General features: G+C 43.1%; 1 protein-coding gene across 1 annotated transcript; it reads left to right on the forward strand.

Moving 5' to 3' along the window:
- Positions 1-608: 608 nt before the first annotated feature.
- LOC137423615 (uncharacterized) lies at positions 609-12,355 on the forward strand (the record flags this gene model as incomplete). The annotated part of the gene is made up of 4 exons (XM_068110966.2): positions 609-1,189; positions 2,224-2,269; positions 3,329-3,414; positions 11,435-12,355. Coding segments are annotated over 4 exons (960 nt in total), but the record flags the coding sequence as incomplete, so codon positions are not given.
- Positions 12,356-13,710: the final 1,355 nt, after the last annotated feature.

Raw genomic sequence — 13,710 nt, forward strand, 5'->3', positions numbered from 1 at the left:
CCATACCACATGACCTATGACGTCAAAATGATCACTAAAAATTATACAGGCGGATATGCTCCAATGGCGAAAGTTTCGTGTCAATCGGACCAACGGTTGCCGAGAAAATGATTTTTTTTTAAATGCAGAAACGTACGTAGTGGATGGACCCCGAGCGCTTAACCATGATTTTCGCTTCACGAGCGCAGGTTAAAGATTAATTAATTATCGAGACACCATAGGAGTTGTCCGTGCACTTTAAGATGGACAACAAGGACAGGAGGAGATCGTGCACGAATGCACACAGCGCGTACTGTATTACCTGGGATTCGAACCTGAGGTCGCAACATCACAAGTTCCCATGTGGACTTACACCTGCCACTTACACCGTACGTGCACCTGAAATGACAAGCCAACCGAGAATTCCAACCCGAGTCTGAAACGCATTCGTTCTGATTGGCCCCGCCCCGCATGGGTTGACCCCGCCCCGCATGAGCTGAGCCCGCCCCATCCCTGGTCCAACTCATGAATATGCATCCCACGGTGCCGGTCCATCTGGCAGGTACAAAAGGCGAGTCGGTTTCGTGACGTGACGTCTTCCAGCGACCAGCATGGTTTATTGAACTACCGCTCCTTCACATCCCGCTCCTTCACATTCCGCTTTTTCACATTCCGCTTCCCCAGATCCCGCAGCCCCAGATCCCGCAGCCCCAGATCCCGCATCCCCAGATAACGCTTCCCCAGATCCCGCATCCCCAGATCCCGCATCCCTATATCCCGCATCACCATATACCGCATTCCCAGATCCCGCATCCCTAGATCCCGCATCCCCAGATCCCGCATCCCCATATTCCGCATCCCCAGATACCGCACCCCCAGATCCCGCATCCCCAGATACCGCACCCCCAGATCCCGCATCCCCAGATCCCGCATCCCCAGATCCCGCATCCAGAGATCACGCATCCCCAGATCCCGCATCCAGAGATCCCGCATCCCCAGAGACCGCATCTCCAGATCCCGCATCCCCAGATATCGCATCCCTAGATCCCGCATCCCCAGATCCCGCATCCAGAGATCACGCATCCCCAGATCCCGCATCCCTAGATCCCGCATCCCCAGATCCCGCATCCAGAGATCACGCATCCCCAGATCCCGCTCCTCTGAAGGCATCGGGGATGGCTCGGGTTCAGGACGGTGGAGCAGAGACGAGGTAGGCAGCACAACCTGAAATGTGTTATTTTATATTTTAAATGATATACTTCCTGGTTCTGATGTCTTTGTAGCGTGTGTAGCTGTGCACATGAAGCTTGGTAGCGTGTGTACATGAAGCTTGGTAGCGTGTGTAGCTGTGTACATGAAGCTTGGTAGCGTGTGTACATGAAGCTTGGTAGCGTGTGTAGCTGTGCACATGAAGCTTGGTAGCGTGTGTACATGAAGCTTGGTAGCGTGTGTAGCTGTGTACATGAAGCTTCGTAGCATGTGTACATGAAGCTTGGTATCTGTGTACATGAAGCTTGGTATCTGTGTACATGAAGCTTGGTAGCGTGTGTACATGAAGTTTGGTAGTGTGTGTAGTTGTGTACATGAAGCTTGGTAGTGTGTGTAGCTGTGTACATGATGCTTGGTTGTGTGTGTAGCTGTGTACATGATGCTTGGTGTCTGTGTACGTGAAGCTTGGTATCTGTGCACATGAAGCTTGGTAGGGTGTGTAGCTGTCTGTGTACATGAAGCTTGGTAGCGTGTGTAGCTGTGTACGTGAAGCTTGGTATCTGTGTACATGAAGCTTGTTAGCGTGTGTAGCTGTGTACATGAAGCTTCGTAGCATGTGTACATGAAGCTTGGTATCTGTGTGAAGCTTGGTAGCGTGTGTACATGACGTTTGGTAGTGTGTGTAGCTGTGTACATGAAGCTTGGTAGTGTGTGTAGCTGTGTACATGATGATTGGTGTCTGTGTACGTGAAGCTTGGTATCTGTGCACATGAAGCTTGGTAGCGTGTGTAGCTGTCTGTGTACATGAACTTGGTAGCGTGTGTAGCTGTGTACGTGAAGCTTGGTATCTGTGTACATGAAGCTTGTTAGCGTGTGTAGCTGTGTACATGAAGCTTGGTAGAGTGTGTACATGAAGCTTGGTAGAGTGTGTACATGAAGCTTGGTAGCGTGTGTACATGAAGCTTGGTAGCGTGTGTATCTGTGTACATGAAGCTTGGTAGCGTGTGTGACCATGTGTGCATACCGGGTGTGTAGGGTTTGGAGGCCGTGGGAAAGCACCGTGTGTAGCAGGCGGGGAGAGGTGAGTCCTGAACCCTGCACGGAAATGCACAGCACGAACTTATGGAGCAAACACAAAGACTGCACCTTTATAATACAATAATATACCTATATAACACAACATTCGATGCACGTGGTGAGGGCGAGGGCGAGGGCGAGGGCGAGGGTGAGGGTGAGGGTGAGGGTGAGGATGAGGATGATGAGCGTGAGGCTTTGTAAGGGAGAGCAATCGTTCGCTGTTGTTGATGAAGGCGATCAAGAGACCGATGATGAACTGTGGACATTAATCGCATGAGGAGGCTTGGTGAGGTTCAGTGAGCATGGTGAATTTGGTGAGCGACAGCGGGAATAGTGTGGTTTGGCGTGCGATGACAGGCTTTGTGAGGAATGGTGTGCCAGGTGAGATTTACCAAGCAGCAGTTGTCATGGTGAGGTCAGGTGAGTGTCAGCTGGCATTGAGGTTTAGCAACGGTCAGTGGGAATTGTGAGTATCAGTGGTGAGCAACAGCAGGCATGGTGAGGATTCATGGTGAGGGATTGTGTGAATGATGAGGATTAATTGGGAGGGGTGGCGAGCACGGCGAGGATTAATGTTGAGGAATGGCAGGTATGATGAGGATTATTGAGGAATGGCAGGTATGATGAGGATTATTGTTGAGTGGTGGCGAAGAAGATTCGGTTCGGTGAGGATCTGTGGGAATACATAGTAGACCTGGTGATTCACAACAAGGTGTTTGTAATAAGGCCCCAGGTAGCTAGCCCCCTCACCTATCCCACCTCACCACTTGGCTCCTGCAAATACTGCACCTGCTCTTCATCCTACCTGCCACCTTTCATACTCTCCCACTCTTTCACACAGTCGTGCTTCGTCTTTACCTGCAAGCCATGTTGTGTCCGGATGTTAACTGCACATCGGCATAGAAGGATGTATTCCTCCACATATCCATGTCAATGATATCTCAACTCTTCTACACCTTACAGCACAAGTTGCATGTATAAACATAGGATATACCTGTCATAATATCTCGACTTCACAAATCGCTAACCACCTGTCGCTGTTTCTTTCACCTAATCCCAACAGTCTCTCCACTGTGCAGTCTCAACCCTTCACTGTCAGATGACAGAAACAGGAGGGAAAAACAATTTGGGCTTTAAGCATCCCGTAAGGTGGGTCAGTCCATTTCAGATCATGAGGACGAAAACGGCTCGTTTTATTTATTTAATTTATTTTGAACATTCTTATTGGTTCTGGCTGCGCCTGGATCCCACATAAAGGGGCGGCCATTTGATTCATACAGCTGCAAGAAGAAGTAAATGTATTTTATTTGCCAGATGTAGGGCGCCCATTTATATGAACTTTTCTAGAGCATTCCTTGGTTCCTCCTCAGAACACAAGGGTAGTCCTGCATGCACGCGAGATTTTTTTTTTGAATGTCCCTTATTTTCTATACTTTGCCACATGGCACATCCCATATAAAGGAGCCTTTTCTTTGCCCCTTTGCCCCCACAAGATACATTTTAAATACGAACAAAATGCATTTGTTCATCGTCCAATACTTTATTCAAGATGATCTAAAAGACTTGAAAAAGCAAGGGGGGAAACATTCAACCCAGATGGGATTATGAACCTACAATCCCCACCACAGGAGTCTGATGCTTTATCCATTAGGCCGTTGAGCCAGCATGTTGGATTTGTGTAATAATATTTTGAAGAGTTATAAAGTGTTTATATATTTATATATATTTATTTATGTATATATAATTATATATATATATATATATATATTTAATTTTAAAGCAAAAACTATAGCACTTAGGTGGAATTTGTTTTGAAAACCATTAACTAGACCTATTGGCCAATGTATATAGTTTCAATGTATAGTCCTTGAGATATGAGCGCCAACACATTTTGGACGGACGGACAGACACCAACGTGATTTTAAGGGTTTTCTAAATAAAACTCAAGAATGCATAAACGGACATTGCTGAAATTTGTAACATATTACCTCGACATACACAGCATTTACTTCTGAAATTTGCAGCCAATTTCGTCACATAGAAGCCGAGAAACGTATTTTCAGTTCCTATGTTCGAGCTGCATACAGAGAAACGATCCCTTATATAAAGGGAGGGGTGCTTTGCGCCTCCATTTGATATATATATATATATATATATATATATATATTTTTTTTTTAATCTTTTTTTTTTCCAACCATACCCTTTACATTTGTGCTACCGAAGCATTTTCTTGGCAAGGGTTATAATGGGTGGTTTTCCATTGCCTTCCCAGCGTTGTTTGTCTGTGGTCTATCCATTTAAATGCTGAGAATCAAGCAAAGAAGCAGCACAGAACATTTTAAAAATAGTCTTTGGTTTGACTCAGAGTGGATGCTCTAACCATAACACCATCAAGTCTGCTGTATATGATATATCTATATATATATAATATATAAAAGAAAGTTTTTGTTTGTTACTTGCCGGAAAAATTCCGGCAAGTATGTTGATCGGTTGGTTTGTCTGTCTGTTTGTCTGTCTGTTTGTCTGTCTGTTTGTCTGTTTGTGCGCAGCACTACGTCTACATCGTGGCACATTGAATCACCAAACTTTACACACATATTTGTCTTGCCCTGGAATAGACTGTGCCCAATTTTTAACTCTCTCGGCCCAAGGCCTCCATTATGACGTCATAATTTGATAATTCAACAAGTACAAAACTTCATCCAATCAAGATGCAATTTATTGAGCGCCATGACGGCATAAACTGGTGGAGAAAAAAAATTATGATGACGTCATCGGTCAGGTGGTTCGGCCGCCATCTTGGAAAAACCGAAAAACTTTGCACCTCTATATCTCCGAAAGTACTGAATAGAAAAATTGAGACATGGCTCATTGTAAAGAACTCTCCATGTGGAATAAAATATGTTAATGATGATGTCATAGGTGCCTCCATTATGACGTCATAATTCGACAAGTACAAAACTTCATCCGATCAAGATGCAATTTCTTGAGTGCCATGTCGGCATAAACTGGTGGAGAAAAAAAATAATGATGACGTCATCAGTCACGTAGTTCGGCCGCCATATTTGTCCAAAATGACTGATAAAAAAGGACATTCCGGCAAGTCCTCAGTCTCTGACCGATTTTTCATTTGATTATTTGTTTGTTTGTTTGTCTGCACACGCTAATCTCCTAAACGGTGAAAGATAGGTGGAAACCACTGAAACTAAAAATGTCGGGACGGGCCCGCGAAGGTTATAGGCTAGGTGGCGAGGCCGGTTGAGGCCGCCTCGGCCGGGCTGGGCCCATTTCGCAATTAAATTTCGCAATTCCCCCCCCCCCCCTTCCCACGCCTCCTCCCCCCAAGCCCTCTCTCTTCCACACATCTCCCTGCTCTTAAATGTTCTGTGCTCTCAAGTGTTTGTGTGCTTCCCCTTCTCTTGTCTTCCGCTCCCTCTTTTGATATATTTTGTTTGTCTGGTTGATTTGTTTGTGAAGTAAATGTCAGCTCTTTCACGAGCCTCGATTCAGTATACAAAAAAAAAACAACAAAAAAAAAAAAACAGCTGAGCTGAATTATAGCAGTCAATCTACTACGGCTGCGTGTAAAAGCTGAATTATAGCAGTCAATCTACTACGGCTGCGTGTAAAAGCTGAATTATAGTAGTAAATTTATTCAATAAGAACCAAAAATGTCGGCACGGGCCCCGGGAAGGTTATAGGCTAGGTGTCGAGGCCAGTCGAGGCTGTTTATATTTAGAGGTAGTCCAGGCACCTTCAAGAATCAAGATTTTATATATACAGTATTTTATTTGTTTTATATTTTATATTTCTAGTCCATAGATGTGATAAATATTCATAAGCATGTTTTATCAAACGGTGTTTATTTATTTCTGTGATACATACTGTATTATCTGTGATATGTGTTTTTAGTGTTGCGTGACCTCAATCACATGGCCTCTAGGGAGAAATGTTCAAGAGTGCTGGATTACCTCTAAATATTTAAGACTTTAGCTGACATTTGGCCTGTTTTGTTGTGAGGGCAAATGGACCAGTTGAAGAGGGTGAGAGCTTAATATTTCAAACTGTCAAAAAATAAGGGCCACCCTAATATATATATTATATATACGAGCAACGGTACCCGCCCTACGGGCGGGGCTTCAATTGGGAGGCCCAAATGAAGAGGCTAAATATCAGAAATTGAAGGCTTTTTTTGTTTTAAACGATTTATATAAACATCCGTTAAATCTCGATTGGTGCAGCCGTTTGTGCGGCACCTGGGAAAATAACGTCATGCTGGAGCAAGTATCAGCAGGATGTGGCAGTGTGGGAGTCCACGTTTCTGATCCTCCTTCATGCTGAAGTAGCCCACCACTTCTCCAAGCATTCTGCTCTTCAGATCCGCCATGAGAGATTTACGCTTGATACTGAAGACGCGTGCAGTTAGCCCTCCCGATGTTGTATGTACTCCCGATACGTGTTTCCTTCATTGTAAAAACTTCCAAATCAACAGTTAAAAGGATTTTGAGCCGATAGCTGTTACGGCCTTGGCCAGATCGATGGAGACAGCGATCTGCTAGCGTATACACCGCCCAAATAGCTATGTGGAATTCTCTCATGTAGAGATTAAACTCACGTCATTTGAACTTTGGCTGAGGTCATTATTTACTTTTAATGATGTTTATATACGAATCAAAAAGAAGATAATTGGTTTTGGGTCGTCCTTTCCGCATATCTCGTGGGATTGTGAGTTGGAGAGACGGCCGTGATGGTGGGGAGGGGGTTGGAATTCTCTCAAGCAGTGATTCAACCCGTATCCTTATAAAAGGTCTTTGTCTGAGGTCACCGAGTCTGATCGGTGCAGCTGTGCAACGATCGGTGCAGCCGTTTGTGCGGCATCCGGGAAAACAACATCGTCACAATGAAAACATCGTCACAATGAATGTTATGTGAACGCGAATGTTATGCGGGAGGCCAAACCTGAGAATGCTGGAGACCAAAGCTGAAATTGGAAAAACTAAATGGCCTATTTTACTCGTGGAGATCCCAGGATTACCCACCCAAAATATCGTTGCGATCGGTTCAGCAGTTTTTACGGTACCTTCGAACGGACGGACAGACAGACAGACAGACAGACAGACAGACGGGTGGACATTTGGTGAATTATAGTAAGATTTTTATGTGTATATGTAATGGAAAACCAAATAGTGCATTGGAGTCATCAAGAGGAACCAGAAGAAGTAAAGGGCAAAGATGGAGTCAGGAGGAACCTTCCAGAAAAATGAAGTATTGAAATATTGATCAAATGTGTGTGTGTGTGTGTGTGTGTGTGTGTGTGTGTGTGTGTGTGTGTGTGTGTGTGTGTGTGTGTGTGTGTGTGTGTGTGTGTGTGTGTGTGTGTGTGTGTGTGTGTGTGTGTGTGTGTGTGTACACACAGGGTGGACCATTTATGCCCAGTTTTGAACCACAATAATTCTGTTGCTAAAAAATGAAAATCGCCTACAATATTTACAGGATATCGGTACATATATATTTCAAGTATTTTTATTATTAAACATTTATTGAATTCAGAAGTGTACAAAATGAGTCATGAATTTTGACATTATTTTCATCATCACATCATCATCACATCATTATCATTTCATTCATCATCATCATTCTTTCTCGATAATCCAAGACCATTTTCTGTCGCATTCCGATCGCAATTTCTCCAAAACCTGCTTGAATCCGCTCTTTCAGATCTTGAATGTTCGTTGGGTGAGTTGCATAAACCTTGCTCTTAACAAATCCCCACAAGAAGAAATTCCATGGGGTGAGGTCTGGTGAACGAGGGGCCAGGGAATATTGGATGAAAATGATGGAAATCACGTCTAAATTCATGTCTAAGTTTGTACACTTATGAATTCAATAAATTTTTAATCATAAAAATACTTGAAATGTATATGTACCTACATCCAATAAATATTTTGTTTCATTTCGTTTCTTAGCGACATAATTAAAGGGGTTCAAAGCAGGGAGTATATAAATGGCCGACCATGTATATCGTCCAGAACGTGTTACAATCCACACAAATGTTTTGAGACTTTTCAAGTTTTTTTTTTTTTTTTTTGTATACAAGATCGAGGCTCGTGAAAGAGCGAACATTAATCACACAGAAAGACAAACCGACACATAAAACATATAACATCCGGAGCGGTAGACAAGATGGGGAGAGAGGGGGAAGGACACAAACACAACATTTGAGAGCAGGGACCGAGAGACATGGAGACATCGAGAGATCTGAGAGAGGGCGAGGGCTTTGGGGGGGGGGCATGGGAAGGGGGCGGTGGGAGAGGTATAAAACATATGGACACTGCCAGGACTTCCAGGAAAGAAGTTGGAATTTCAAACAAGGTGGATCTGGGGTGAATTAGTGGGGGTAGAAAAGATCAAGGTTATGGATGGGGGAAGATAAGAGATGGTGGTGAACAGCTGTTTTAAAGACCTGGAGGGAGGAGAGGGATTGAAGGGAGTGTGGGAGTTTGTTCCACAGGCGGGAGAAAAGAGGAATGAAAGAGTGAAGGTGAGCAGAGAGCCGAGATTTCGGCAGTTTAACCATCAGAGGGTTGCTGGCAGATCTTGTGCGACCTGTAGGAATATTTGGGGGACAGAGCACAGAGAGAGCTGGGGGAGCAAGGCTGGAGAAGAGTCGGTAGAAGACAGAAAGACCACCTACCTGCCTGCGGTGAGTGAGTGAAAGGCCCTCAGAGATAGCTTCATCACGGGAGATTCCAATGATTCTGAAAGCTTTGGTTTCAACAGCGTGAAGTACCTAAAGTTGTTAATTAAGTTGAAGGTTAACAAAGAACATTCCATCAGATGCTTAAAAGCAGAGAATTTATTCCTACCCAGTAGATATGTATATTTCTATTTTGCATAATAATTTCATAATTGATCTACTGCAGGCTCAGTACCTAAAGGGTACTGAAGTTAATAGGGCGAAACCTCGACAGTACATAGCATGCGATTCATTTCGGAGCTTTATTTTGCCCCTGTGTCTTTCTCTTTCACGCCCTTTTTCTTGTCGTTTTTCATCCTCTAGCTGCTTCCTCGTTGATATATGCTGATAAGGATGTGGGACAGAGTACGCTTGAGGGTGCATGACGTGTGTGTGTGTACACATGAATATCGAGTTTAAAGGTTTGAAAGCCGGACTATGTTGCCCTACTCGGTCGATGAGCCAGAGCCTGTTCCTGTGTTTATTTTTCCTTTTTTTCTTTTTTTTCTTCTCTCTCTCCTCCTGTGACTCTCTCACCTCTGAAAACTCTTCTCACCTCCTTTTGTTGTGTTTGCCATTCCCTCCCTTTTCACTCGCTCACTATTTCTCTCGTCTCAAAGGTGGCATCATGCATTCTCATAGACTGGTACAACATGTACATTTATGGATGGCTTGAGTAGGTACTTGTAAAGAGTAGAATAAATTAAAAAATTCTGGTCATGGGAGGATTTATGACTTTTTTGCTTTCTGTCACAAAAAAAGTACAAACTTTGGTTTTAGTTTTGTTACGATTCACACCCAAATGCTGTACTTTGATAACCTTGTGCTTAATTGGCATTTCTGTGATAACATAACAGAACACCCAAATACCCAAATCCCAAACCCAATTAATCCCAATCCCAATGAATTAATTAATTAATTATTAATTAATTAATTTGGACAATTAATTAATTAATCCCAATTTAATTGTCACACCCAAATGCTGTACTTTGATAACCTTGTGTTTAATTGCCATTTCTGTGATAACATAACAGAACACCCAAATACCCAAATCCCAAACCAAATTAATCCCAATCCCAATTAATTAATTAATTATTAATGAATTAATTTGGACAATTAATTAATTAATCCCAATTTAATTGAATGAATGAATATGAATGATCTTTTTAAGGCCATTTTCCCTGCTAGAGCGGGGGTTAGCCTTGCGGGCCCCATGACAATCGTGGTTCCCTGTTTGAGGCAATGTTTTTATGGCCGGATGCCCTTCCTGACGCCAACCCTTGGTCGCCTCTTATGATGCGCAGGGATACGGTGTACCTATTCTAAACCGGGGTACACACCGGGATCATTCATCCCAGCAAGCTGGTACTCAATTTGCCGACCTCGGAAGGATGACAGGCTGAGTCAACCCCCCTGGTTAATCCCAATTTAATTATTGTCACACCCAAATGCTGTACTTTGTTAACCTTGTGTTTAATTGCCATTTCTGTGATAACATAACAGAACACCCAAATACCCAAATCCCAAACCCAATTAATCCCAATCCCAATGAATTAATTAATTAATTATTAATGAATTAATTTGGACAATTAATTAATTAATCCCAATTTAATTGTCACACCCAAATGCTGTACTTTGATAACCTTGTGTTTAATTGCCATTTCTGTGATAACATAACAGAACACCCAAATACCCAAATCCCAAACCAAATTAATCCCAATCCCAATTAATTAATTAATTATTAATGAATTAATTTGGACAATTAATTAATTAATCCCAATTTAATTGAATGAATGAATATGAATGATCTTTTTAAGGCCATTTTCCCTGCTCGAGCGGGGGTTAGCCTTGCGGGCCCCATGACAATCGTGGTTCCCTGTTTGAGGCAATGTTTTTATGGCCGGATGCCCTTCCTGACGCCAACCCTTGGTCGCCTCTTATGATGCGCAGGGATACGGTGTACCTATTCTAAACCGGGGTACACACCGGGATCATTCATCCCAGCAAGCTGGTACTCAATTTGCCGACCTCGGAAGGATGACAGGCTGAGTCAACCCCCCTGGTTAATCCCAATTTAATTATTGTCACACCCAAATGCTGTACTTTGTTAACCTTGCGTTTAATTGCCATTTCTGTGATAACATAACAGAACACCCAAATACCCAAATCCCAAACCCAATTAATCCCAATCCCAATTAATTAATTAAATAATTATTAATGAATTAATTTGGACAATTAATTAATTAATCCCAATTTAATTGTCACACCCAAATGCTGTACTTTGTTAACCTTGTGTTTAATTGCCATTTCTGTGATAACATAGTCTGTTGGGAAACGATACAAAACACTGCAGCCTGTTTGTAAACTTGGAGTCAGTTTCTTTGTATGAAAAATATCTATTTATTCCAGTCGTCCCACTCCCTCCCACCGCAGACTTCTTTGGCCGAGATCAAAATCATTTGATTACCTCTATGAAGATGGGCGACGTCTCCTTGCCTGCTTTCCTGTCCAGGCCGCAATCGCCTTCTACGAGTCTGACAGCGAGGACGAGATGGAAGGAGAGGCGGAGGAGTTGGAAATGGATGGCAAATTGCAGGATTCCTCCAGTTACTGCAAAGCCAACAACATCCGTCAGTCCCAGGAGGTTATGAATACGCAAACGCAGCCAAGTCGCGTGTAAGTGCGTGTCGGTGTGGCAGTGCCATCGGATTCGAACCTGGTGCTCCACATGCTTCCTTCCATAGTTCTCACACCAAGGCCCTTCGGTCTGCATCACAAGAAGAGTCAAGATTACAGATTAATTGCACAACTACTTCATATCCTCTCTGTACAGACTCAAATATCTCCCAACGTACTAATGCTATATTGCACTACACACTCAATGTAATGTATGTAAATAACGAATGTTTGTGCTTCATATTTAAATAAAGTTTGATTTAAGTTTTCGTTGTAGTATGTTGAAGCAAAACAGGCCTAAAAGCAAGAGGGAAAACACTGTAAAGCTGAATCTGTGCACGGACTTGTCATGACCTTTGACGGCCTTTAATTCCCACTTGCAGGCCTTAGGCTTCACTTCTAACTCAACCGGTTACTGCACAAACAGCACAGGCCTGAGTGGCGACAAAAGGAAAAAAATAAAAAAGTAACGAACACAACGTATCACCTGATTCCATATTTAATCCCTGTAGAGAAGGATGTCATCATCTGTTTGAAGTTCGTTCGAATGATAAGAGCATTGTGAGATAGATCAGAAAGTGTCTGTCAACGATCTAAATATGAACGATCATGATTTATTGTGTTCAAAGGAAGGGAGAGGCAAGTGGTGATGGAAATGCTGTATTTTCTACCAAGGGTCACCCGCCTCCTTCCTCTCACTCTACTCTACCTCGTACAAAATTGGACATCCTACACCCAACCACTCCAATCCTTAGAATAGAATGAGAAGGAGTTATAATGGACGTACTTGATGTGATAACATTTTAATATCTTTACGCAATATTAATTTATTGGGTATCGCCCGATCCATTTTGAATATCTGTCTCCTCTCTGCTGAATGCGGATGGCCGCAGCTATGGCGGTACCTTAATCGGGCGCCCTTCCGTGAGCGGTCGGCCAAATACGTGCGTAACAAATACGTTGCTCCTGAAAAATAAATATTACCTCAACCTAACAACAACAGGATCACTTCGGAGAAAGAAAAAACACCAAGGCTGTGCTCAACATTATCTTCACATATTACCTTCACAACAACAACAACAACAACAACAACAACAACAACACGATTGCTTTGGAGAAAGAAGCCATTCAAGGCCTGAACGCCAAAAGCCTAAGGCCCATACAGCAATATGGCCTTCTCAAGGCCTATGACAGCTATCGGCTGCAACCTTTCGGTATATATTTGATGATCCTTGCTTTACACTGAAGGGAAAACCGAAATGGAAGGCATAACGATTGTGAATACTGTATGCACGTACTCTGCCAACAGCTCACCGAAGGCCGCCCTCTTAGGGTACCGCCATAGCTGGGGGCCACCTGCTTTCGGTGGAGGAGATACAGGTGTTCAAAGCGGATCGGTCTATAATGTTCAAGTCAATGAAACTTTGGGCGAGGCTTGTTGAGCAGTTATTCTTCACAACTAGTAGGCCTACTGTACGGTACTGTACTATATTTGTCTAGGCCTTGGTGTATTAAACTCTCGATCCAAACAAACCCAACGGAAACCTGACGCAACAAACCCGTCCAGTGTATAATTAATCAGAAGAGGCCGACAGGCCTGATGTCTTATAAGCCCACCAGAAAACCAAGATGGCGGCCATATTATTTTGTCTAGGTTCCATGGTGAGTGGAGTCAATCGACAAATGTGGATGTGGGTGCACATTTCAAATATTGATCCCAATAAGCACCACAACAACAACATCCATGCCGAGCTCTTGTAGACTTGTGACATGTCGCAGGTAAAAAAATGTAATTTTCAATACGTAGTGCACTACACATCATGGATGCTATGGCTGAAGGGGAGTAAATGGCTTTTTAATCTATTTACGGCAAACCATTTTAAAGTGGTGAAGCCGCTTCAATATTTGGCTATGTCCTTCCTTCCATCCGTCCATTGGTCCAACAAAATGAAGAAGAAGAACCTTTCTAAATAACTGTGTTTAATTATAAAGGGTTCTAAAGGAATCTAGAGGGCAATTCTAATGGGTTTTAA

Source organism: Myxine glutinosa, chromosome 3 (genome assembly GCF_964187855.1).
Source record: "Myxine glutinosa chromosome 3, kmMyxGlut1.1, whole genome shotgun sequence".
NCBI lineage: Eukaryota > Metazoa > Chordata > Myxini > Myxiniformes > Myxinidae > Myxine > Myxine glutinosa.